This window comes from Engystomops pustulosus, chromosome 1 (genome assembly GCF_040894005.1).
Source record: "Engystomops pustulosus chromosome 1, aEngPut4.maternal, whole genome shotgun sequence".
Lineage (NCBI taxonomy): Eukaryota > Metazoa > Chordata > Amphibia > Anura > Leptodactylidae > Engystomops > Engystomops pustulosus.
Window position 1 is genome coordinate 79,778,581 of NC_092411.1, and position 27,988 is coordinate 79,806,568.

At 39.9% G+C, this 27,988-nt stretch overlaps 1 protein-coding gene across 1 annotated transcript; it reads left to right on the forward strand.

Moving 5' to 3' along the window:
* Positions 1-1,900: 1,900 nt before the first annotated feature.
* Positions 1,901-27,979, forward strand: HIRA (histone cell cycle regulator). Its single transcript, XM_072144520.1, has 25 exons — positions 1,901-2,295; positions 2,806-2,868; positions 3,710-3,820; positions 3,955-4,045; positions 4,630-4,724; positions 4,804-4,899; positions 5,017-5,177; positions 5,257-5,424; positions 10,077-10,190; positions 13,016-13,086; positions 13,199-13,304; positions 13,438-13,653; positions 14,440-14,525; positions 15,569-15,754; positions 17,969-18,127; positions 18,233-18,428; positions 20,030-20,131; positions 21,212-21,360; positions 21,446-21,607; positions 21,767-21,825; positions 21,952-22,057; positions 23,022-23,144; positions 24,165-24,328; positions 24,831-24,919; positions 26,933-27,979. Exons 1-25 carry the CDS (start codon positions 2,259-2,261, stop codon positions 27,047-27,049), a joined length of 3,027 nt encoding a protein of 1,008 aa, XP_072000621.1. The 5' UTR covers positions 1,901-2,258; the 3' UTR covers positions 27,050-27,979.
* Positions 27,980-27,988: the final 9 nt, after the last annotated feature.

Below are 27,988 nucleotides of genomic sequence, written 5' to 3' on the forward strand. Positions count from 1 at the left end.
CTTACATATATGTGTGCTTAGACCTACTATTCTCCAGATTTACAGTTGGACCCCAGTTTTAGCCCAGATAATATTACAATCACAAGATTTACGGGATGCCCTAGAAAAGAGACATGGCTTACAGTCCCCTTATGAACCTCTAGCTACTACATTTGTAACTAAGATTCCCCCTTTTCTTGGAATGTAGAGATGTTCGATAAACAAAGGAATCAAACATTTAATAGAGTTCATCCTGGGAAACAAATTATAAATTGTTATTGAATCTCATGGTCTGACGCCCTTCGAACACTGCAGGTACACCAAAATTAGATACCTCCTAACTACATGGAAGTCGATGCTAATGAGGGCATCTCCACTATGCTTACGTGAAACACCTGTGTTGGTCTCTGGAGACAAAATCAAAAATATCTTTAAACATGCTAATTTCGTAAGTCCCAAGGGAAAACTGCCAGATGGAGCTCTTAAGTCATCCAACAACAATGCAGTGTTGAATGGTAAGGTAAGATGATGCTGAGGTTCATCTAGATCTCTTGCAAATATATTCAGAGGTTAATAATAATTGCTTTGGGTAATGTGATAATTTAGGCACTGCATGCCACAAACAGTATTATGGCAGTGCCCAACTGTACACACATTCTGTCATAGGGTTTAGGTCTTCATTAATGAACATTTATAAATAAAGTGAAAGCTATTCATTCCCCCAGGAGCTGCCCACATCCACAATCTAATAATCCGGATAATTGACAATGACTGCATGTCACAATTGGAAATCCTATTTACCATAAGGGAGAATGAGGAGAGATAAGAATGGAATGGTTGGGTGGACTAAAGAGCGGTGGAGGACACAGACCTTTATCTATACCCCTTTCCAAACATTTTTTCTGTTTTTGTTTTACTTCGATTTTCTTTATTGTAAAAAGATTACAAATTTGTGGTTATTTAGTTTAGAAAAAAGACGACTGAGGGGAGACCTCATTACAATGCTCAAATACCTGATCGGGCAGTACAAGGATCTCTCCAAAGATCTTTTTATACCTAGGCCTGTGAACAGGACAAGGGGGCATCCTCTACGCCTAGAGGAGAGGCGATTCTACCATCACCATAGAGAAAAGTTCTATTGAGATTATGGTACTTAGTTGTAACTTACATGATGTCCTTGCTGCAATATGAATAAAGACCAATAACCTTTGAAGCAAGAGAGCTGGATCTTTTTGTTTGTTTGAGACTATGGAGCTCTCTGCTGCAGGAGGTTGTTATGGCCGACTCTATGTACATGTTCAAGAGAGGCCTGGATGACTTTCTGGAGAGAAAAAATATCACGGGTTATGGGGAAAAACACTTATTTAATTCTTAAAGGTTGGACTTTCGTCTTTTTCCAGCCTTACATACTATGATTCATTAAATGTTTATTTAAGTTATGTTTGTTATTCTGATCATGATTTGCCTACAATTCTTATGACCAAATATACAGAACACCAACAAAAATATGTTTGACAATAAGCTGACATGATAAACAATTCTTATTTTGGCTAGTTTGGACAGGCTCATTCTATAATCTTTATATAGCACCATAAAATTCTGCAGCGCTTTACAAATCATAGGGGTCATACACAAACAAGCTATGAACATGTAGTAAAACAGAAAAAATGCAGTGCACAGCTTCAAAACATTAGAAATGTCAGTTTTATTTTCCATTCTCCCCAGGTATTATTAAAGTTTAACAATAACATATATACACCGCAACTAGCTCCAATGAAAACTGGCAGGTAAGTGCAGCTTCTACTTGGTCTCATCCATCTCCAGGCTCTTTCTAGAACAGTCGCTGATAGTTTAGTGCTCCTGTGAGGAGGACCGGCAGAGTATTCCGCCATACTCTGCAGGACTGAGTACCACAGGCGGGCGGGATGCTTGTCATCAGCCCGCCACCACTACACTGTATCCTCTCATACAGGGTCACCACATGGACGGCAGTAGCTGTGAGCGGCCTCCTGGGGCTGTGACTGCAGTCAGTGTCTTGGTGTGTCAGTAGTAGCGGCGTCCCTCCCTTTCTGTTCTTAACAAGGAACGCCTGCTTCCAGGTCTCTGTTTCCAGTAGGACATTTTTAAACCTTACTTCCCGCGGGCTTCCGGTCTTGGTGCGGGTGCCGGAGCGGGATGGAGCGGCGCTGAGAGGCGGCTCCGAGAAGCCTGCACAGGGGAAAGCTCCGGTGCTCAATGGGCGGCCGGAGCTGACACCCTGCTCCGGGCACGGCGGGACAATGAAGCTTCTGAAACCCACCTGGGTTAATCACAATGGTGAGGGAGAAGCAGGCGGGAGCGAGTGGCCCCAAGGGGCCACAGAAGTTGGAAGGGGTCGCCGGATAATTCAGAACTTTCAACGTTGTGAATGGGGATGAGCCTGTGCGTGTCTATGGCTGATATTGTAGTGTGTGCATGGCAGTGCCCAGGCAGATACCTGTGTGTGAGGGCGAAGTCAGGGCACAGGATGGCAGCAGTGTGCATTACTAGTGCCCCGCTGTGTGCTGCTGCTGCTGCTGCTGCTGCTGCTGTGGGTGGCATCAGTCCCCTGAGGCTGGTCCTGCAGCACTACAGATGCCCTGTCACCTGTAGAGGATGATGCAACACCTGGCATGGTGGCACTAATGCAGTGAGAGCAGTGCATGGCCTGGCAGCTGGACCAGTGTGTACATTTAATGGGAGGGCACTGCCACTTCACTGCCACAGATGACAGAAATAATCCTTCAATAATATTGTACCAAACCTTCATGTACATTTTAAGCATATATTTTCTATTTATTATTTTAGGGAAACCAATATTTTCCGTGGACATTCATCCCGATGGCACAAAATTTGCTACAGGAGGACAAGGTTTGTTTTGGGGGCATCTGTGGGTTGTGATGTATGTTATTGGCTTCACATTTATGTTTACATAAACATTTGTATCTAATGAATAACATGTAGCATTTGATTGCAACCTGACTTTGCTTACAGCCGTTGTGATGTAGAGGTGGGAAATGATTTCTAAGGACATGGTCACAGGGATTCTCTTATGTTCATTGTTTTCAGTGCAATGGGAGGGGGGGGGGGGCTTTTTAGCTCATCTATAAAAAAAATTATTTTCATAAACTGTAGTAGACATTCACGGGTTCTAATCGGCGATGGTGAAAGTGAAAGAAAATTTAATGGTTAGCTTTAGGCTTTTGACAGATTTTTTCTTCCAAAGTGGCATCTGATTTCTTTCAGCTTTAAAATCAACTGTGTGAACATGTCCTTAGGTATTCAGATAACTATTTTACAACTTTTCCCTCTTACTTTATATAAGGCATCACTGACTAATTTGCAAATTATTGCAAATGTTACATGACTAATAGACCTCGTCATTGGCAAAGTCAAATGTATTATGGGTGTAATCTTCTCTCCATTCATTGTAATTCACTTCACACCATTGGTGATTTGTCTATATTTTTATTTCTAGAATTCCAGAATTTTATGTTTTGAAAAATACTTCCAATATATGTATAATATGAGTATTAGTTAGAGATTTATATGTTGCTTATTGATGTTTACCAAAAAGGCAAAAAATTCCAATTTTGCAAACAAGCTTTTTTTGTTTTAGAACATAAGGGTAAAATGTATGAGCTAAGCTGTAATACATAAAATGTTTTCCAGGCGTTACACAAAACAGATCAGTATTGTTGTCATTTCATAGGGCAAGATTCTGGGAAAGTTGTCATATGGAATATGCCACCTGTTGTTAAGGAAGAAGATGAGAAGAACGAAAGTATTCCCAAGATGCTGTGCCAGATGGACAACCACTTAGGTACCAGACTACACCGCAAATAACTGCTCTGGGGTTTCACACTGCGGAAGAGCAGGCTCTATATGAGCAGTTCGTTGTCCTCTCCGTGATGTCATGGTGGAATTGGATTAATCTTTGCGTACACTTTGTTTCAGCCTGTGTGAACTGCGTGCGATGGTCCAACAATGGAGCATATTTAGCATCCGGAGGAGATGACAAACTCATCATGGTGTGGAAGAAATCTGGGTGAGCTAATGTTTGTCCACATTGTGCCTTCCTGAAAAAGTCTGTACGACTCTTAATCATCATTGATACTGACAAATAGAAAACAATTGGGCACATCTCTTGTGTGCAGTTGCTTTCTGTCTGTTGCCACCAATTGTTAATAATGTTGAGAACAGCGTGCCAGTATATCCAGATTACCTGAATCACATGCGTATTGGTATTTCATCAATCCTGTGGATGGAGCAAAATACAAAATATGTGTATAAGTTCTCTAAATAGTCTCTAAATTAAATTGGAGTAACTGACGGAATTGTAGCTTATTTAAATTTTTGCATTATATATGTGAGGATATATGCTATTTAAACACATTGATTACACATACTAATAGTCTATATCTATCAGTTTTATATAATTTCTGGGGAGATAAACAGTATAGAGGGGTTTCAAATTGTTATGTTTTATGTTTCTCATTGCTTTTATAAAGAAAAGGTGTTGATTTTATGATCAAATCCTATGTGAGGTAATTTATTGGTTGAATGTTATGGTATATCCAAACTTATCCTGAACTACATTGAAAGTTGTTCTGATTTATGCTCCTATTGCAGATACATTGGACCTAGTACAGTTTTTGGATCCAGCAGCAAATTGGCAAATGTAGAGCAATGGCGTTGCCTCTCCATTCTCAGGAATCATTCAGGAGGTAAGTGTCTTGGGGTACTGCTTTTTGTAGTTTTGTGTAAACAAGTGTTTATATGCTTTTAATTGTCTTCATCTTTTAGATGTAATGGATGTCGCCTGGTCTCCACATGATGCATGGCTGGCATCCTGTAGTGTTGATAACACCATTGTGATATGGAATGCCCTCAAATTCCCTGGTAGGTTGGCTTAATAAACTACATTACTGGATGTTGTTATTTTATCAACTATTTTGGTATAGTTCTATTTGCATTTTACATATGCCTTTTATGAAATAACTATGTCTAATTTTGCAGAGATTATAGCCACATTGAGGGGACATTCTGGATTGGTTAAAGGACTGACATGGGACCCTGTTGGAAAGTATATTGCTTCTCAGGCTGATGACCATAGCCTGAAAGTCTGGAGGACCATGGATTGGCAGCTAGAAACCAGTATCACCAAGCCGTTTGATGAGGTACCAGCTATGTAACAATCTCAATGTCACAATATTGTAGAAAGACCCTTGCTTAAAGAAGTCTTGCCCTTTGCTCTAGTGTGGAGGAACTACCCATGTCTTGCGTCTTAGTTGGTCTCCTGATGGACATTACCTTGTATCTGCTCATGCAATGAACAACTCTGGTCCTACGGCACAGATTATTGAACGTGATGGTTGGAAAACAAACATGGACTTTGTGGGTCATCGAAAAGCTGTCACTGTGGTGGTGAGATTACTTTTTCTATTGTATATCTTTTTTGGTTTTATTATTGTATTTTTCAGTATAATGCAATACACGTCACATTATAAAGCCAAGTTGTGGTTTTAAATAATAGATTTAACCCATTAACCCCGAAGGGCACCTGGACGTTATAGTACGTCCCGGTGACTAGATACTTAGCGCACCAGGACGCACTATAATGTCCTGCTTCTGGCACCGGCTCACGAACAGAGCCGGTACCAGAGGTAGCGGCTTTGTAGTACAGCTGACAGCGCGCTGTATCACCCGCAATCGGAACCGGCACCGTTCGCGGGTGTTAACCCCTTGCACATGCATGACCGTGGCGTGTAAGGGTGTTTCTGCTGTGGATCGGATCCCTCTTGCCGCTTACCGGGGGATCTGATCCTCTTCTGGGCAGCCCCGAAGTCTGCCTAGTGCTCCGTGGCTGCCCGATATCCGAGACAGTCAGACCCCTTCCGGGTCTGACTGTAAACTGTCTGAGCATGCGCCTGCATGCTCAGACAGTTTACACTGCTCTACAATGAAGAAGTATTGTAGAGCAGTGTATTGAAATTGAACCAGCGATCAGATCATCGCTGGTTCAAGTTCAGTTATGTATAAGTAAAAAAAAGTGAAAACACAAAAGTTAACACATTAGAATAAATAAATACATTAAAATCGAAGCCCTTAAAATGTCACTTTCCTATAAAAACACTTAATAAAGTATAAAAAACACAAAAAACCGCCACATATTTGGTATTGCTGCGTCCGTAACAATCTATATAATAAAACAGAATCATTACTTGACGTGCACGGTAAACGCCAGGGGGAAAAAACGCAAAAAAAGTTCTGAAAAATAATTTTTAATTAATACCTTTAAAAAAAAATGCTCTAAAATTGATTTAAAAAAATTCCGCACTCTAAAATGAGACCACTAAAAAGAACAACTCTTCTCGCAAAAAATAAGCCCCTAACCAGATTTGTCAGCCGAAAAATAAAAAAGTTCTGCATAAGAAGAGATGGACAAAAAAAACAAAATTTTCTCCAAATTAGTTTTTATTCAGTAAAATTGAATAAAATACACAAAACCCCACATATTTGGTATCACTACGTCCGTGACAATCTGCATAATAAAACAGAATCATTATTGGACCCGCAAAGTGAACCTCGTAAAAAACAACCTCAAAAAACTCTCAGAAAAAAAAAGATGATTTTCAATTAATACCCTTTAAGAAATACTATAAAAAGTTACACACTCTAAAATAAGACCACTAAAAAGAACAATCCTTCTCGCAAAAAATAAGCCCTTAACCAGATTTGTAGGCTGACAAATAAAAAAGTTATGCATATGAAAATCGGTGATGCTAAAATTAACATTTTTTACCAAATTACTTTCTATTCAGTAACAATGGGAAAAAAAAACTATATAAATGAGGTCTTTTCATAATCGTGGTGACCCATAGAATAAAAATAATATACTATTTTTACGGTATGGTAAACGGGCAAAAAAAAACATAAACCTTTTCCTAAAAATTGATGATTTTCATTTCCTCCACCAACGAAGAGTTAATAAAATCTCACCAATTAGCTATAGATGCCCCAAAATTACATTCCAGAAAAGTGCATCTCGTGTGGCAAAAGAAATGAGCCCCTATAAGTCCACATTAAACAACAACAAAAAATTATAGCCTGTACAATGTGACATAGCAAATCTGCTCTGGATGGCGCCTCCTTCCCTTCTATGCCCGGCCGTGCGCCCATACAGCAGGTTACCACCACATATGGGGTATCTGTGTACTCGGGATAAATTGGGTTTCAAACTTTGTGGAGCCTTTTTTCATTTAATCCATTGTAAATGTTTAATTTTCCACTCTAAATGAGTGTATTGTGAAAAAATATTACAATTTGTAGACTGTACCTCCATTTTGTTTTAACCCCTATAAAACACCTAAAGGGTTAACAAACTTCTTAAAAGTGGTTTTCCATACGTTGAGGTGTGTAGTTTCCACAATGGGGTAATTTACGAGTCTCACTATTATTTAGGCCTCTCAGTGTCAATTAGAAGTTGTGCAGGTCCATCTAAATATGGGTTTTGGTGATTTTACAAAAAATGTGAAAAATGATTCCTAAATTCTGAGCCTCAAAACATTCTAGTAAAATATGTGGAATCTTAAAAAACCATGCCAATATAAAGCAGACATTTGGGAAATGTAGGTTATGAATTTATTTGGGTGCTATGACTATCTGCATCAAAAGTAGAGAATTTAGAACGTTGAAATAAAGAATTTTTCCATATTTTTGCCAAATTTAGTTTTTTTTCAACTAGACGCAAAAGATTTCATCCAAATTTTTAAACTAATTTGAAGTACAATGTGTCACGAGAAAACAATCTCAAAATCCCCTGGATATCTCATAGCGTTCCAAAGCTATAACCACTTATAGTGACACAGGGCAGATTTGAAAAATAGGGCCGCATCCTTAAGGCCAAAAGAGGCCGAGTCCCCTAGGGGTTAATACTGAAACAAATCTGTCTAAGCAACAGTACATCTGATATTTGTATTCTGCGCTTGGAAAAATGAAAGCATTGAATGGTTGCAAAAGGCAACAAAACGTATGTTCTCTTCTGACACACGTTCCATTATAGTCTATGGCACTTGTTTCTCAATTTTCAAATTAATCTAATTGATGCCATGCTATTTTTAAGAGTTTATGAAGATAGCTCAGGCTCTGAGCCTTTACTAAACATTGGGGTGTATGCTGTGCTAAGCAGATACCTGCTGTTATTACCATTTAGATGACATTTGAAAAGAAATGTAAAATATTTTAATAAAAATGGGCCCAGGGCTACCACCCACCCGCCTATATTACTATCCACAACTGCCTCATGCAGCTCCACAAACTGAAAACTAGAAAAGCTATGGCCTTTTTAAGGCGGAAAGTGTAAAAATGGTTAATCATACTTCATCCCAGATATGGAAGAAACTGTCAGAAAACTTTTCTAAGAGATGCAGCATAGTATTCCATACTGCTGCTTGTATTGTAGTGTTATGCAAGCGAAATGTCACATTATTACTAATGCTAATTTGTAAAAGAAATATATATTTTGACCTAATAATACATGCAATTCAATCAAAATATTAATCAAGTAGTATCTTTAGCCATTAAAGGAAATCTACAAAAAATGATTAGTAACTAGAAATCAATGTGTAAAATTATGCTAATGAGCCTGAAGGGCTCCTATGGGATTTTACCAGAGCCCCTCCATGCTGCAGCTTCACAGGTTATTACAACTTGCACGGAGCACGCCCTTCCACTCCCATGAAGTTGATTTTTGAAGGAAGGAGGCCTTGCATAACAAATATAAGATTCTGACCACTGTCAGGCACTGGACAGCACAGTGCCTGGATCTATGAGTAAGTTGATGATGGATTTTGATGGTAGATTTCCTGTAAATTAAACCTACTATCGCGGATCTACCTATTAAGGTCGATGCGGTGGCAGGTTCCTGTAATGTATTCTAGTCTACTACGTTTTGTATTAAAACCTTTTGTGCCCCTGATCCACAGAAAACTTTTATCTAAGATATATGCAAATTCTCTTAAAGGACACCTGTCATCAGGTCTCTAACTTATCCTGTCACTACTACCTGTTGGAGCAGCTCACAAGGATCCCATCCAAGCCTTTATCTAGTCATTTCATACATTGATTATTGTAAAATCATCATTTCTTTATTATGTAAATGAGGTTGGTCACATGGTCAGAAGAAGTGATGTCACCCCTGTTACCCCTCCCCTCTCCTCCCCCTGCTCATGTCTGTGTGTAATGTATAGTAAGGCATTGCTGGTGTGTGTGCTGCATCTGCTGACATGCTGCATCCTCCATCCTCCTAATACACATGTGTGAGACACAGACATCAGCTACACACGTACCTGACATGTTCTGCTATAACATGTGTGATACACAGACATCAGCTACACAAGTACCTGACATGTTCTGCTATAACATGGCTGCATCCTGGAGCTGTTGTATCTCTCCTATACACACACAGGCTGCACCATACTACACCATTATACCTCACATCGTTGTAGAGGCTGTCAGTCAAGCACTGGGGGTGTGGTTGTGCCTCCCACTCATGAATAATCTGGACAGCTTGAATATGCTAATGACTCATTGGACATTTCACAGGTCATTTGCATACAGCTTTAGGACCTCATTGCTTAGGTTTACAGGCATGCAGAGGGACAATGAAGAGGCAATGCTCTCTAATGGCAGTTTATGAAAATATATTTAGATTAGGGGGGTTATTTTGCATGACTGGTTCTCTTTAAGGGGCTACAGAATACATTACAGGAATCTGCCACCGGATCTATCTTGGTAGGTAGATCTGTGATGGTAGATTTCCTTTAAATATCTTTACTTCTCTTTAATATCTTTACTGTGAGATTCTTAAGACCTTTCCTAATCAATAGGATCTTTGGGTTCAGTTGCTTGAAACTTTGTGACAGATGTCACATGTTTTTTTAAATTCCCAGTATCAGCACTTTGAACCTTTTAACATTCACTTATTCTAACTATTAAGTAGGCTGTGTATCACCTTTTTAAGCCTGAATGTATTTTAATTTGATAGTGTTAAAATATTGTTACTTTTCTTCAAACAGAAATTTAATCCAAAAATTTTTAAAAAGGAACAAAAAAATGGAAGCTCAAACAAAGCTAGCTGTCCGTACTGCTGCTGTGCAGTAGGAAGCAAGGACCGCTCACTGTCTGTATGGGTAAGGAAATCTATCATTTGCACTTCCCACCACCGAAATCTCTCAAGGAGCATCGAACACCATTTTAGTTATAAAAGCAAGTTGCAAGAATTGTATTAATCTGCAATGTGCAAGGCTGGATTTATGAGCTGCAACTTTTTAAAATGTCTCAAAAAAAAAAAAAAAAGTTGCAGTGTCACTCCAGTTTACCCCTCCTCTTTTATTTAAGAAATAAAAAAACATGATGCTTCTAAAACTTTGACTTTGTGACTTAAAAAAGCCAATTTTACAAGCCAAGCCACTTTGATAAATCTGGTGAAAGCGGCCGGGTGGAGAAGGGATATAGGAGTGAGCACTCCTCACCCCTTCCTTCTCCACAGGAAGCACAATGACCATGCCGGAAAACGGTCCAGATTTCAGACCTGCTCAGTAATTTTTGTAGCACCGCTACCTGGGTCTGTCCACGGTGCAGTGAGACACTGTGTGCTCAATGTGCTGTAACCAGGTGTCATAGAAAATCAGGCCAACTATTTATTTTTTGTTCTGCATTTTGAATCTTTTTCCAGCTTCCTAGTAGCTTGCAGAGAGATGCTGTTACTAGAAAGTGAAAATTGTCTTGCAGTAAACAAGCCGTCATATGGCATATCTGAAAAATAAGTGTTTGGAAGGGGAGGTTGAGGTAAACAGAACTAGGCATCAGTGGAAAGATGTTTACATTTTAAGGTGGATGTTAAAGGAAATCTACCATTGTGAATCTACATATACAAGGGCGGTTCAATAAGTACCCATGTTTGACGACAGAGGGCGTTCCTGAGAGAAGTTGGTGTTATAATCGTATGCTGCCAAATCCACGGCAAAACAAATTGCAGACTGATGGATAGGTTAGTTTGGGTTTGGCAACCATTTGAGTAAGACGTGTTTAGTGATTTTCGCTACGATGGAAAAAGAGCAGTATTGTTCGGTAATTCGCTTTTTGTTTTTGGATGGGAAAAAAATGTGAGGAGATAAAAGTAAAGTTCGATGCTGTTTATGGGGACACTTCACCTTCTATGACCACAGTTAGATATTGGTTCAACAAATTTAAATGTGGGCGAACATCCGTTTTTGATGAGGAGCGACCAGAACGCACGGCAGATGTGGTTACCGAGGAAATAGTTCAAAAAGTCCTCGACATGATACTCGCTGATCAACGAACGAAAGTGCGCAAAGTAGCAGAGGCCGTAGGTGTGTTGACCTGAACGGCAATTAATATTTTACATAATAAGTTGGCGAGGAAAAAATTGTTGGTCCGATGGGTGCCGCGATTGCTAACGGTGGACAACAAGCGGGTGCCCCAGTGTTTGGGGCAATTTAAGCGAGATCCGAAGGACTTTTTTCGTCAAGTTGTCACTGTTGATGAAACCTGGATTCACCATTACACACAAGAACTAAGCAACAATCAAAACAATGGATTTCTCCCGGTGAATCTGCTCCAAAGAAGGCAAAGACAGTCCCATCGGCCGTAAAGGTCTTGGTGGTGATTTTTTTTTTTTGGAATGCGAATGGCGTCATCCACATGGATTTTTTTTAGAAAAAGGAAGAACGATCACTGGAAAATGCTACAGTGAGTTATTGGATCGCTTAGACAAAAAAATTGAAGGAGACACTGCCGCATAAGGTGCTTTTTCACCAGCACATTCATCCGGAGTTGTCGCTGCCAAACTGTATGGATTGCTGTGCCCCCCCCCCCCCCGTGTTTACCCAATCTGGCTCACTGCAACTTTTTCATGTTCCTCAACATGAAGAAATGGCTCGCGTGAAAAAAAATAAAGCTCAAGAGGCGTATTTTGGAGAGTTCGACATCCTATTTTTTGGAGGGGTTAAAAAAATGGCAGGAAGGTTGGGAGAAGTGTATGTTTCTAAAAGGGGACTACCGTATTTTCAGGACTATAAGGCGCACATAAAAGCCTTGGATTTCCTTGGAAATCCAAAGTGCGCCTTATAGTCCGGTGCGCCCTATGTATGGCGCAGGGCAGCGGACCCTACTTACATAGGTCCCCGCTACCGGAGACCGGAGACAGCAGATCTCCAGCGGGAACTGCAGACCACGCGGCACGAACAACTACTGCCGCGTCGGTCTGCAGTTCCCGCTGGAGATCTGCTGTCTCCGGTAGCGGGGACCTATGTAAGTATGGTCCGCTGCCATCCTCCCCCTCACCTTCCCCGCGTTCCGCGTCGCGGCGTCGCATCTCCGGCGTCGCGTGTCGTCCCGTCGGGTCTCCGCTCCGCCCCGGGACCTCCGCCACGCCCCCAACCCTGCGCCTTATAGTCCGATGCGCCTTATATATGGAATTATTACATATATAAGGCGCATCGGACTAATGCGCCTTATATTCCGGTGCGCCTAATGGCCCGGAAAATACAGTATGTTGAAAAAAAAAAAAATATTTTTTGAAAAAAAATGGGGTCTTCATTTCTAACACGGGTACTTATTGAACCGCCCTCGTATATGTAGATCCAATGGGAGTTTCCTCCTGCCTCACCTACTAGCCAATTTTATATAAAAACTTTATTGTAGTTACATGCAACTGGGCGAGGAGTAGCCTAGCTGGGTGTTCCACGTTCCAGTAACCTCTGCAGTGCCACCGGCTTGTACTTCTCTTTGCTGCTTTTTAATTGGCAGTTTTTTGGTATTTTGTGGCTTGCTGTAACCTTTTTAAAGTCTATTGTAAAATACAAACATGGGGGGAGAAAAAGTCCCAATTTTTGCAGACAGCAACAATGCATGGAGCGCTGACTATGATAAATATCCCACATGGGTCATGCGTTAAATGTTTTCTCCTTTATTTTTTTCCATTGATTTGCAGCTCACCTGCCTTAAGAGACCTTTGGTGGTAATTCACGACCTATTTGAAAAGTCTATTATGGACATCTCATGGTAAGTGTGTGAAGCTTTCATTCTATCATTTTTCTGCTATGAATCTGTTATTTCATTTCTTGTGTTATATATATATCACTAATGGAAAAATCCTGTTCTGGTTGGCTTGTAGGACCCTAAATGGACTTGGGATTTTGGTTTGCTCTATGGATGGTTCAGTTGCATACCTTGATTTCTCACAGGAAGAGCTGGGTGACCCATTGAGCGAGGAGGAGAAGGTATTTAAATATACCATGCTACTAATAGCATAATGAACTCATACTTTACCTGTAGTAGTTAAGCTGTAACAAACACATTGCTCTTTTTTTTTTTTTTTTTTTATGTGACTTTCTATATGTAACAATGATCCAGAATCACATCCATCAAAGCACTTACGGGAAAAGTCTTGCCATCACGACTGAGTCCCAGCTACCGAACACCATTATTGAAAATCCTGAAATGCTGAAGTTTCAACAGAGGCAGCATTCACGTCTAGATGCAGATCATGCAACAACTGTACAGAAAGATATTCCAGCACCAAAAGTAGCCAGCATGGTAAATGGAGAGAGCCTGGAGGACATTAGAAAGGTGAGAAGTCCCAGCGCCAACCCCATACAAACCACTGCTTTTCTGAATGGACTGTGAATTCATTATATAATTGGTAACCTCTTTGTAGCATCACTTTCCACTTATCATTCAACTGTGCAGCCCCCAAAACACACTTAAATGACACATGAATGTTAAATTATTAAATGTAACTTTTCCTTTTAAATATCCATAAATATATTTTGGCACAACCCTTTTCCTGTGGATAAGGGATAACCAGCTGAGTGAGGGTCCGTTTACTGTGACCCCCAGCTCCCCAGAGAACATGACTAATGGGTGGAGCTGCAGGAAGAGCACGCTCCCTGACGTTTGTATGTGAATTGTATGGGAATGACGAAAATGGCCTATCGCTATGCTCTGCTACCTCTGTCTGCTCCCATATAAAGTGACTTGGAAGTCACATGTTTTTCCCATCAGTGACAACGTAATCCCCTTTCTCTGGAGAGCTGGGGGTCCCATTGCTCTTTGCCTGTGTATTGCACGTTGTCAGGCCCATCCGAATCTTCTCTGAACTGTCCTAATCTGTTCTACTGTCCAAAATTTAGCTGCGACGCTGACACGCTGTTGAATCTAGACACCTATTTCTAGAAGTTAAATAAGGACCCTACTGTTGTGGAGACCACTCTTTAAATTTTCTTCTTGCTTTACATTTTTAAAGTTATAAATTACATGGAGTGTTGAAATTTCGTTCTCAAATCACATTTTAGGTGCTTTGCAGTTTTTAAATAAATGATAGTTATTTCAATGCTGACTTTTTGTTTTCAATAGAATCTTCTCAAGAAACAAGTAGAGACGAGGACAGCAGATGGGCGGCGGAGGATCACCCCATTGTGCATTGCCCAGCTGGACACTGGGTTTGTATGAATTATTAATTTTTAAAATGCTGTAATGCAATCCAATGGATGTAGTGAAGTTGTGAATCCATGCAGCATTACCATATATTAAATAAAGTGTAAGCAGCACTGCAAAAGGTATTAACCAAGTCCCATCTCAGGTCCTAGATCATAACTTTTGTTTATTTAAATACTTTTAGAGGTGCTTTTTTATACTTTCTATAAATACCGTATATACTCGAGTATAAGCCGAGTTTTTTAGCACAACCTTTGTGCTAAAAATTCAACACTCGGGTATACAAAATAATAAACTTACAACTCACCATTCCGACGGCCCGGACAGCTCCTCTTCATGCCGCAGGTCCGCATCAGCTCCGTGGCCGCGCTTCTTCTGTCTTCATGCCAGCTCGGGGCCGCGACAGCTCAGCGCGCACGGCCCGCCCGACACTCAACTGTGATGTCAGCTGCTGTTGACGTCACAGAGTGTGCCGGGCGGGCCCTGCGCACAGAGCTGTCGCAGCCCTGAGCCGGCATGAAGACAGAAGAGGCGCGGCCACGGAGCTTCCGCGGACCTGCGGCATGAAGATGAAGAGGAGCGGCCACGGAGCTTCCGCGGACCTGCGGCATGAAGATGAAGAGGAGCTGTCCGGGCCGTCGGAATAGTGAGTAGTAAGTTTATTATTTTTTTTTTTTTTTTACCGGCTGGCAGGCTGTATGCACAAAGGGGCTGGCAGGCTGTATGCACAAAGGGGCTGGCAGGCTGTATGCACAAAGGGGCTGGCAGGCTGTATGCACAAAGGGGCTGGCAGGCTGTATGCACAAAGGGGCTGGCAGGCTGTATGCACAAAGGGGCTGGCAGGCTGTATGCACAAAGGGGCTGGCAGGCTGTATACTGGGAGGCTGTGACCAATGCATTTCCCACCCTCGGCTTATACTCGAGTCAATAGGTTTTTCCAGTTTTTGGTGGTAAAACTAGGTACCTCGGCTTGTACTCGAGTATATACGGTATATATTGTTTATAAAATAACATAAAATAATTTAATCCTGGCTATTTGTATTTGCAGGGACTTTTCTACAGCTTTTTTCAATAGTATTCCTATTTCGGGGTCTGTTGCGGGTTCTATGCTGTCATCTCAGAGCAACCAGCTCATATCTCTGGATTCCAACACCAACAGTTCTTTAGGGGATAAATCCACCCGAGAAGCAACCGGAAATGCAAAACCATCAGAGGAACCCGCCAACAAAGAGAGGTAAAAATAATTGAGAAAGTTCATGAAAAAGTTAATACCCAGACATCTTATGGTTTACCATGTGGTTTTAGCTGGCCATCTTGAGAATATGATCACATTTATCCAAAATTTTAATTAACTTTTCAACAAAATTTGCATAAATCATTAGTATAAGTGGATACAAGAAACTTTGTAATATGTATTCTCAGAAGAACCTGCTACCTTCTGCACTTTAGCTCACACCATCATTCCTTATCTCGCTCGCCTCCTCTGTTCATATTCAGCTTTTCAATCAAATTTCCCCTAATTCTGGCCTGCTAGCAAGACTAGCAAATGGTGGTTGGAGGTGGAAACGAAAGTAACTGGAGCGGTCGCCTCCCAGCAGCAGTGAGTGCACAGAAAGGCTGCAGCTACATGGTGCTGGAAAATGGAGACCGCAACTCAAATAATATCCAGATACAGTGTTTTCCCTCATTTACACAGTGTGTTGAAGATGTTAAGGAATCCAAAACTATATTGTTAAAGTTTTAATTCTCAGTTCCCTGCTCTCTAAGGTTGTCAATGAATTTGCACTTGTCTTGAGGTAAGCAGGTAATATTTACAGTCAGCGTTCTAATCCACATAGCTCATTACATTATATATAAAGTCCTGGGAGGCCTGTACAGAACATCTATATATACAGTTGTGGCAACCTGCAGAAAAAAAACATGCTTTTTTTGGGGGGTCTTTGTAAAGATCAGGGCATTTGGTCTGCACTGGATAGATATGTAAAGCAAGGGTAGATGGTGTAGAATGCTTTCAATAAATTATAGTGGATGGTTTACGTAACTGCTTAAATAAGTAAAATCAATTCGTATTATTTTTGGCAACTTATAAAAATGCACAATTATTTTATTGTAAAGGCAGATTTAGGTAATTCTTAGCCATGCAATCCTTTGTCAAACCTCCAAAATGTATTGTCTTAAAATTGCTGCACTGCTTCTATTCGTTTAATAATTGCACTGCAATGTAAATGTGCTTTGGTATTTACCAGGAGAAAGGTTTTATTTACTTCTTTAAGAAGACCTGTCACCAGATTTTTACTACCCTAAGTAACAATACCTGCTGAAAAAGGGTTACAGGTCCTCCCCATATCACCTCAAATTAGCTGCCAGTGAGGCACTGTACCTAAATTAGACTTTTTTCTGATATGCAAATTCAATTTTATGTCTCATGTCTGGTGTTTGCGACTGTTCTCTCTCAGGCTGCAAGTGAACCACACCCCATTATTCTGACTGACAGCTGTGTCTCTTCAAATCACTGCTCTGCCTCCTTGTACTTGGGGAACTTCTGCTAATATTCAGCTACAGACATATATAAAGCTCTATGTACAGATGGGAAATATTGTGTCAATTTGTTTACACAATGGGGCTTATTTACTAAGGGTCGCTGATCCCAATTTCGTTGGATTGTTAGTTGTTTTCGGTGATTGGATAGTTGTTTGCCTGGACAGATATTTTAGCAGGTGTCTCCTTTGGCATTGTGTTGCACGCAATTGTTTTTGGGCAGCTGCGCTGGCTTTAATTCGACGCAAATTGGGGGCGTGCCGTTGGACGAGCCGACTGATTCAGACTGAGTGGCGGTTTAAATTTTCAAAATTTTTGCAAGACAATGCACTTACATGCACGACGAAGAAGAATGTGAACTCCGTTGGACCTGAGCGCGGAAGCGACACATGCAGGATATCGCAGCACACGATCTTAGTGAATCGCAGCAGAGTTCATTATCATCAGACAATGCACTTTTGGTGAACTCTGCGGTTCACTCCGGTCACATGACATGAACTCTGACCAATAAGGAGGGTTAGATTGGAGGGGCTGGATGAGTAAGATTCCGCCCCCCCCCCCCCGCCCCCCGGATGCCAGTTAATATAAGATAAAAGGTGATCTATGGAGATGTAATCAAAACTATTTTTAGCTAAAAGAAAGGCGTCAGTCAGAGCTCTATAGGAACCTGTCAAAGGCTGTATATGTGCAAATGTGGTGATGGGTTCCCTTTTTAAGTTAAAAAATCTTCATTTAAACTGTTTAAAATCTTCTTCATACAAAGTTTGGAGTAATAACCTTAAGTTACTTAAAGAAATTGAGTTTTATTTCCCTATTTACTAAGGATGTGTAGCAAATTTAAAAGCCTACCATTGTTGTGTTAAATGTGCAATTACTACAATTTCTATTCCTCCCTAACCATTTGTTATAGTGGAAATACTGCGACCGTTACACCTTCAACACCCACAAATGTTCCTGCCCAGCCGAAAATTGAGCCCATGAAAGCACTTGATTCTCGATTCACTGAAAGATCAAAAGCCACCTCAGGGACTACTGGAATTTCACATGTAAATCAGATCGCTCCTGATAGGCAAGTATTGTTACCTAAAATCTAATGTACAGAATCCTATATTGATATATAATATTTGTTGCTGAAAAGTTTAATTTGAATTTTTTTTTTCCATACCTGACACAGACCAAAAGATCAGAGCGCAGCAAAAGAAGTAAAGTCTCGGGATTTAGACAGCAGTAGTGACAGTGAAGAAAAAAATCTTGCAAACAAGTCTCTTAGCAAACGAAAAGCTGAATCGGATGCTGACCTTGGAGAAAAAAGAAAAAAGGGAAGACCTCGGAAAGACTCGCGGCTTATGTCTGTTTCTCTCACTGTGCAGGTAACTGTTTTTTTGTTTTTTTTTTTGTTTTGTTTTTTTTCTTCCCCATGCTTTGCTGGGTTTTCCAGGTATTCAGTGGCCATAAGTAAAGGTCTATTGGGAAGCCTCACACTTGGTACAGCCTAATACACATACACTGATGAAGACCTATAGGCCTCATCTACCATGTACTGATAATTGGTAACTTGTAATCATGTTTTTGGTAATACTGATGCTTAACATAACGTGCATTCTTCCTCTTCAACCACATGGATACTAAAGTCTCTTGGCTGCAACATCAAAATCTGAATATTTGAAGTCATGGGACACTTTTTTGGCCTGTGATGTGACCCAATTACATAATTCGTAAAAAAGGAGTCTGTACAAATTTAAAGCAATTGTTAGATTAGTACAAAGACTTATTAAAGGTCTCAGAGGGTTACAACATAACGCAACTAAATCTGGTATCTCTATGATTGTGCTGATCCAAAGAATAAAGGGGATGTGTTTTTTTTAAACCTACAGTGAAAGCCATAAAGGTAACACCTAGCACCGCTTACACATCAATAACTGTGGGGAGGGGGGGGGGGAAGCACTGCCCAAGCTGTCAACTCTGGGAGGAATAGGACCTTCTCTATCTTTTGCGCCCAAGGCAGTTGACTGGGGCCCATAGAACTAAATGGGGACATACTAGTTACAAAATGAAAAGGCTAGAACACTTCCCTAATATACTTTCTTGTGCATGACCGGAAATTAACAAAAAATACTGCGCTGTATGTATAATAATTTTAATTAAATGGCGCCATCATATTCTGCAGCACTGTAAACATCAAGATAATTTGGCACCTGCATTGCCTTCAGTGACATGAAGAGGCTGGGGCTGGCAGAGAACACCTAAGCTTTTGAGGTTTCATTCACACGCTGCTTTTGAATGCAATGCAAGCACCGCGGAGAGGAGCTTCGCCCAATTGCAGTCACTTAGGTCTAAACCCATCTGTGATGAAGGGAAGCTCCTCCCATGTGAATGGCTGCAAGTGAATAATCTGATTTTACAATGATTTATTTTTCATTTTAATCCACTATTCATCTAATCGTCTGTTCCCTTTAATTAAATTATAATTTAGCCAACATTAATTCATTCAGAAATGTATAATTTTGGATGGGATACCTTGGAACTTAATTTGGAACATGGATTGTGTAAACTTCTCCTCAGTCTGTGGTTAGCTCCTGGTTAGTTGAGTTAGCAGGATGGCAGCTCAATAAAGGGATCACTACATGAATTATGGCCTCTCTGTCCCAGAATCCCTGCATCAGGGTTTCTGGAAAGGGATTTGCATCTTCCCTCCTCTCATTCCGGCACCCTGCAGGAGAGGAGGAACAGCAGTGATCGCTATCTCCTGACCCATTCCCCTGTGTAATGTGCCAGCGGAGTGTGAGGACAGAGCACAGCCCATATCCCCCCACATGTAGTAAGAGGCTTCTGTGCAGGACAGGAATAATCTTCTTTCTACAGTGTAGAGTCCAAACTGAATATTTTTTTTTTTATTCATTAAAAGGCAGTTATTTAAACAAAAGCTTTGTTTTTTAAAGTTTTCTCCATTACTTTTTGTTAATATTACCAGTCTCCAGTGGCATCAGCATCTGAGAAGGACTTAACATGTGTGACACCAGGGCTATTGCTTAGACTGCCGATCCCAACAATTCAGAAGTCATTCACCTTGCAGGTAGGTGAATACATTTTGGGCATGAATTGTCTATTAAAGAATATAATAAACTTGAATCTGTTGTCCCACAGGCAGTGGATATCCTCTTTCCTATATGTGGCTATTAACAAAGTTGAAAGAAACTTCAGCGAGCACATGTGACCTCTTCTTTAAAACTATAGGTTCCTTGTTCTCACGATTGCTGTAGGTTTGAGCAGTTGGAGTTACAATGAGACATTAAAGGGAATCTGTCACCAGATTTTCATTAATAAACCTAATGACAGGTTCCCATGGCACTATGCTAACTATTTCCCACACTGGTTTTAGCTAAAAAAAAAAAAAAAGTGCATAGTTCCTATCCCCAGAAATTGTACGTTGTAAGCCTAACAGGGACTCTGCCAGAAGATGCAGTGAGTCCCAAGGTTGTGTGTTATTCATGCAAGTCAGTGTTTTTCTCATTTCATGTCTGTCATTTCCCTCATTCCGCCCACCCTCAGCTGCAGACATCCTCTGCTCTGCTGAAGGGAAAGGATTATGAGGGAGATGCCAGAGACAATACTTGAGTCACGCAGTATCTCACCTGAATAGCACTTACCTGCCTGTTATATGGTGGCACAATCCCACGAGCTGCACATAGTGCAGTGTATGGGAGTCCCTGCATTGCATAGAAAAATAATGCAGAGACGTCCCCTCTGCCGTCCAGACAGCCACGCTGAAACTGTATTAGTTATTACAGTTCTGGAGCGGCTGTTTGGCCGGGAGAGGGGATGTCCCTGCATTATATTTCTATATAATGCAGGGACTCCCATACGCCGCACACTATATACAGCCTTTGGGATCGCGCCACCATATGGCACATAAAAACGGGCTGCAAACGTTCGTGTGTAACCAGCCTAACATAGTATGCATCTTTGTTTGGTAAAACCACTGGTAGATTGGATAGGGGCTTATCTATGTCATGGGTATCCATGCAGCATTATCCAAAGTTAAAATCTATACTATACATAAGCTTTTTTAAAATTTAGTTTCATTTTATATTATGACGCCTAAAATATTTTGCTATGTACTTAAGGTTTTCACAATTTATTTTTTGACTTTAAGATTAGTCAAGAGCCATCAATCTACATTGAAGTAGAGAATGAGGTCCGAATAGTAGGAGGGTCAAAACTAAGCCAGGTCAAGTGTAATCGAGAAGGAAAAGAGTGGAAAACGGTGCTAACAAGTCGCATCCTTGCAGCCGCTGGAAGCAAGTTAGTGTTGTCATTCCCTTGTGCTCCACAGTCTGTTAAAAATTTAGGGAGCATAGATACATTGTAACTGCTTTTTTCTTTTTAGTGAGGTGGTTTGCGTAGCTTGTGAGAAGCGGATGTTATCTATGTTTTCCGGCAGTGGAAGACGAATATTTCCACCTATCATTCTGCCTTCCCAGATCTCTACGTTACAGTGTACAGGCCGTTTTGTTATGGCTCTTATATCATCAGCTGCCCTTTCTGTTTGGTGAGTATTAAGAACGGTGGCATTTGCTTAATGTAGCATACCATATATACACTGCAATAGTAATATGACTCTCCAGGTATATAATTGTGTATTTTTAGCTGCCATAAGTTTTCTTTTGTTTTTAGTTGTTTTTTTTTTTTCCTTTTAACCTTTTTATAGGGATGTCCAGAATCAGAAAGCTGTTGTAAAGAATGAGTCATTGTTGCCCATTTTGGCAGGTAACTACTTTACACTAAATATTGAAGATTATCTATGTATATATTATGAGTTAAATTGCTTGTTGCTGAAATACACTCAATTTATTTTACATATTGATATTTTTAATTTTTTTTTTTTTTTTACAGGAAGTGATCTGGTGGTTTCTCAAACGTTACTTACCCAGAGAGGTGTTCCTATACTCAGCTTGTCTAATGGGAAAGCATATTGCTTTAATCCTGCTCTCTCCACATGGTAAGACTTGTATGTGATTTTACAGATGTCATTTAAGATTAGTCCTTGTGCTATTTTAAGTGATCTTCTGCAAATCCTTATTGTACACATGAGACCTGCCATTTAATATGTGCCCATAATTGTTCACCTTAAAGGGGTTGTTCCATTGTAGCAAGTTAAGCCTTATCCACAGCATAGTGCCTAACTTGCTGATCGGTGGAGGTCTCAGTGAATGGGACCCCACGGATCACAAGAACAAGGGTCCGATGTACCCCCTTCGCACCCCAGGATGACCGGAGCAGCCAGTCGCGTATGCTTGGGCTTCTCTGTTCATCTCTATGGGGCTGGCCGAAATAGCCGAACGGGGAAACCTGGGCATGCGCAGCCTGCTGCTCCGGTCATCTCTGGATGCTACTTGGGTACATCGCCTGAGACCTAACTTCCTACAATGGGACAACCATCTTTAACCATTGTCAAAGATGAGAAAGCAAGTATCGATTTTCACTTTTGTTCATGTTATCCTATAAACACCTCTTTTTCACCACCACCCTTAAAAAAAAATAAAATTATATAATATATATATATATATATATATATATATATATATATATATATATATATATATATACACACACATTATATTCCCCTATTTTTTTTTGGTTTTTAATTCTAGATCAGTAGCATAAGGTGCTATTAGTGTGATTTTAGTTTAATCCTCTTCTGAGATTTGGATTAGCTCCTGGGTAAGGAGTATGTATGCATTATGTATGCCTTGAAACTAATAAATAAAGAATGATACTTTTAATTTTAGTCCAAGCATAACAAAGCTAAACATTTTTTGCATCTGTGCTGGATCTATTTATGTTCATGTTCTCTCAACCCAAAGTATTTATAATACAAATGTGTTTTTAGTTTTTGTGTAAAGTAATATGGGTTTTATTATTTTTGCATTTTACCCCATTTGCTGACTTCTGCACCTGAACAGGAACCTGGTATCTGACAAACATGACTCCTTGGCGCAGTGCGCAGATTACAGGAACTGTTTGACCTCACAGGAAGCAATGATGTGCTCTGGACCACTAGCCATAATCCAAGGACGAGCGTCCAAGTAAGAAACTTTTAATCTATATATTTATATTTTGCCATCCAGCTTCTTTTTGTAGGTTTTCTTGCTTGTACATGTGTACTTTGATCATACTGGAGTTTTTCTTACACCAAGCTCTTGGGGACGGCTGTCCATTGATTTTTGCTCCTCTATTCATTTAGTTTCGAATATGTATACTTTTCTCAGAATATGGTTATAGTCTCCCTCGTATATAATCTTTATGATTTATGCAACAATATCCCCTCAGAGGGATTCTTTTGAATGGTCCACTATCACAGCATTTTCTGTGGGGGTTTTTTTAAAAATAAAATTCTTTGACATTAAACTTTACACAATGAATGACATGGATCAGTTAGAGTAAACTATATCATTTATGTTAGCCCTTTGTGTCACTCTTTCAATTCTGGTTGGTCTCAAACCTTTGATCTGTAGGTTTCTGGTGGGGTTGGGTTTAAGATTAGAGGCTTTACTGCTGGAGCTTGCTTCATGACTATTATATAGCTTTAATCATGGTTTGTATGTTCTATACCTGAATTTTGTATTTACAGTTATACTTTATTTCTTTTAATGTGTTGGGTGCGTTGTTATGGACATGTGTGGTGGTCCTTTCTATTTGTTTATACTGAATTGTGTAACCTAAAAGCACCTTGTGCCATTCATTTTCAAGATGTTGCCCATTTAATTCCATTGTAACAATGCTTATGATGCAAGATGCTTCAACTCTGTACTTTTACCTGGTAGATTATTTAAAATTCCCTTTAGGTCTGCAAAAATGTAAGAAAAAAAAATATTAGTGAACTTGCATAAGTGGACCCGCACTTTATCTTGAGTTGAAAATGTTAAATTTATATATAATATATGTGTATGTGTGTATATATGTGTGTGTTTTTTATTTGTATACTTTTCTATAACAGTCTTATTATTATTATTATTATTATTATTATTATATATATATATATATATATATATATATATATATATATATATATATATTATTTTTTTTTTTTTTTATTTCATCTGCAGTGCAGGCAGACAGGCCGCTCACCTTTTCACAATGCCTCACCAAGTGCAGCAGGAAACAACCATGGCTTACCTTGAGAATCAGATTGCAGGTGCCCTGATACTACAGTCAAGCCAGGAATATAAATACTGGTTGCTTATCTATGCACGTTACTTGGTTAATGAAGGTAAGTTTGTCTGTAAATACCTTGCTACTAATATAGTTAACATAAGTCATTGTGTTTTATATTTAAGCCCCTTCCCGCACCCTAACGTAATAGTACATCCGTACAGGAAGGTACTTCCCGTGAAAACACATACCAATATGTTTAGCTTCGCAGTTGTCAGCTGTATATCACAGCGGGTGCTAATCCCTTACTTGACATGGTCAAAATGACTGCATGTAAGGGACTTCTCCCTAGAGATCGGAACCCCCCTCGCCGTTTACTGGGGGAATTTCCATAAAGTATAAACACAAATAAGCAAAAAGCCCCCACATATTTGGTATCGGCACATCCGAAATAATCTGCATAATAAAAGAATAGTTATTGGAGCACAGTGAACGCTCAGTGTCTGCTAGATTTATCGGAGGGTTCTGAATGGGTTAAACTGATTTTTCCAAAGGACTTTAGTATATTTTGTATTTTTAATATGTATAATTTTAATCCCATCTGTTTTCACATTGCACAGGTTTTGAGCAGAAGCTACGTGAAGTATGTCAGGAACTGCTCGGACCTGTCCATCACTCATCTGACAGCCAATGGGAATCTAAAATATTGGTAAGTTTTTAAGCATTTTGTATATGCAGTAGCAGAGCATTTTTTTCAATAAACAGTAAATTTTACTAAAAGGATTACTAAAAGCGAAGCACTCTACAGTACACTATATAAATGTGTAGGTGCAGGTAAATAAACATAGCTGATAAAAACAGGACTAAAACGAAGCATTACCTGTGTTAGAGATTTTTATCTAGGGCTTAAACCGCCATTCCTTCATGTTGTAAGGTGACTTTCAAATTAACTCTTTTATGGCCAAAATGGCTCCCTGGTACCAGTTCGAGAACAAACCCAAGACATCAGTCTCTTAGTGTATGTAGAAATCTTCCCCAGTTTATTAGCCTCAGCTGCATATATCAAAGACAGAAAAATCAGCATCAAAGGGACATGAACAGAAAACAGACTACTGCAATGCTTTTGGCCATAATGAATTTTACCTGGACATTCTCCAAAAAGGTTAATAAATTATGCACTGTCTTCCTAGGCCTTGTTTCTCTGAAAAATTGCCCTCGTTTTAGCTCTTAAGTCAAAATATGCCCTTCACACAGCAGCTTCAGACAGATAAGAGCTAAAATGAAAACACAGTGAATTTTGAACATTAGCTGTACACAGGTCAAAAGCATCCCCGGCTAAAACTAAAATGTCCACTTCTCCAAAATGTCTTCTGTTTGGTTCTCTTGGTCCGAGATGGCCACTGCAGAGGAATATATCATTAACACCTGGCTCTAGGGAACTCCCACGCATTCATGCTTGTCACTACTATCGCCCAGTTGTATCATGCAGCTGGCTTCTCAGTGACTAGCGCGCATGCTCAAGAGTTCCCAAAAGCTGGGTGACGTCACTGGCTCTCGGGAGCTGTGGAAGGGAGGGAGTGAATGGAATATACAAAACACCGTATTTAGAAACAGCCCGAGCGCCCTGTGTAACATACACTGGAGTGCCCGGCGCTAATTTCTTTAATTTAAATTGTTATTTTAGTCAGAAAACGCAAGCTTTATTGCATTATCAAGAATATATCCTGCATCAGCAGGGACACTGCTAGCAGGAGGTATGCTTGGTTTATATTGGCATTTTCAAAGTGGAAGATTTTTCTTTAATGACGAGACCGATGAAGAAAGCTGTCCAAGTTTGGGTAAACCGTGTTTGAAACGCATTTACTCTTGCTATTGTCAGATAAGCTTGATTAAAGTACATTTAGTTGCAACATCCGGCCTTCCAGACCAGGGGACATAGAAAAGGCAATACAATACTCGTTACTCAGTGGGCCCAACGAGCCCTTGCCGGAGTAACGGGCAGCCGAAAGTAATTCCGTATACAAAGGGGAGATGAGAGTTCTGCCTGGATTGGGTAGGAATTATCTACCTACTGGTCTCCTGTGAACTGTGTATTTTATAGCATGTTGAAGCTGAAGATATGGCCGGTGGAAAAAGTTAGGTAATTCATAGCAACCCTTCAGCTACTGGAGGGCGGAGTGCACCACCACACAGATATAACCCCATGCAAAGCACAAATTGGACTTGCCAACTAGTCCCATTGGGTACCATGGAAAGATCGTGGAAGTCTTGAGTTGTGCCATAAGGGGATCCATACACACATTAAAAAAAATTAAAAATTTGTTTCGACACACAATTGTTATGACACTTGTTTGTGCAGATTGTGGTGTGGAAGTGAACCTTTGCAATGTAGTGACCGCAACAAATGATTTATATTTGTTTCTAATAGTTGCGTCATTGCTGTTGTATTATAGCTAAGATAAATCCTGCAGCCGTTCTGCAGATGGCTTTAACATTTAATAAGATGTGTTTTGGCATTTTTTTAAGATGATAAACTTTGGATTTTATGCAAAATTAGTGTGGGCTCAGAAAACCCTTCAAGTGACAAACGCACTCTTATTTCCATTAAAATGAATTTCGGGTTTTCACAAAAATAGATGTAAAATACCTTGTAGTATTACATGTCGTAATTTGCACATATGCTGTGATACTAAGACATTTTTCACTTTTATTATATTTCCAGGGTTTTAGGAAAAGAAATCTGCTGCAAGAATTGCTCCCACTTATTGGACAAAATCTTCGATTCCAGCGTCTTTTCACTGAATATCGGGAGCAGCTGGACAGTTTAACGGACAAATAATACTTGGTTCACATCCTTAACCTCCTTTTTGCTTGTTCTCCTTTGTGTGCTTGCCTGCTAGTTTGGAAAGATGACCAGCAGGGCAGTGTCCACTGTGAGAAACAAAGGTGCTGTGAGGAGCATGCATGGACATGAAGGATGAGTCAGAAGCCTTTTTTGGCCTGTTGAGCAGCAGCTAGAAGCCCTGTAATTGTTCTATCTTTCATGTTTTGCTGGAAAGCTGAAGATTTCTGTTAACGGTAAAGACTGAATGACAGGATGTTGGCCATTGTTTGCAAGAAAAGCACAGTATGTTACCAAAACACTTGAATTTTGTTGCCCCATCCATATTTAGGGTTGTGTCCCATTGCTTAATCAAGACCTTGCACTATACAAATACAAAGACGATGGTCGCATTGGAGTGGTTTTTTAATGTTTTTTTTTTTTTCCCCAGCCAAATTTAACCTGTTAATATAAGAAGAATGCTGCCCCATTTCAGACTATTTTTATACTAGACTGTACTAACTTGTAATGCACTGTCCACAGGCCAACAATCATCCTACATGTCTGCTGAATGTAGGACGTTCTGATTCTGACTGCTGTGTTTGAATAATCCAACAACTGAACTGTACTCATTCAGTTTTTGATTTTTAAATGTTTGTAAAAAACAGGGTTTTTCCATTCCTTTTCTAACTACCGATTAAAAAACAAACAAAAAAAAGTATCACACTTTTTGTAATTATATTTGGTTCCTAGGGTATGGAAAAAGTATGGTGTAACACAATAATTGCTCTCTATCTAACCCACTGGCCACACAACAGTTCACCTCCCTCATTTTGATAGAGACTTTTCAGAATAAAAAAAAAAAACCTCCCTGATCACAGATATTACCCTCAGGACACGGGAATATTTTAAGTTTTTCAGTAGGGGCTTCTAAATGCTGTAACCTTTTTTTTTTTA

Excerpts from the sequence above, each read along its gene's own strand:
- HIRA (XM_072144520.1), top strand. The coding sequence starts at position 2,259 with ATGAAGCTTCTGAAACCCACCTGGGTTAATCACAATG. Across the intron at positions 13,087-13,198 it reads TCTATTATGGACATCTCATG|GACCCTAAATGGACTTGGGA; the intron begins GTAAGTGTGTGA and ends GTTGGCTTGTAG. Across the intron at positions 22,058-23,021 it reads AATCCTGCTCTCTCCACATG|GAACCTGGTATCTGACAAAC; the intron begins GTAAGACTTGTA and ends GCACCTGAACAG.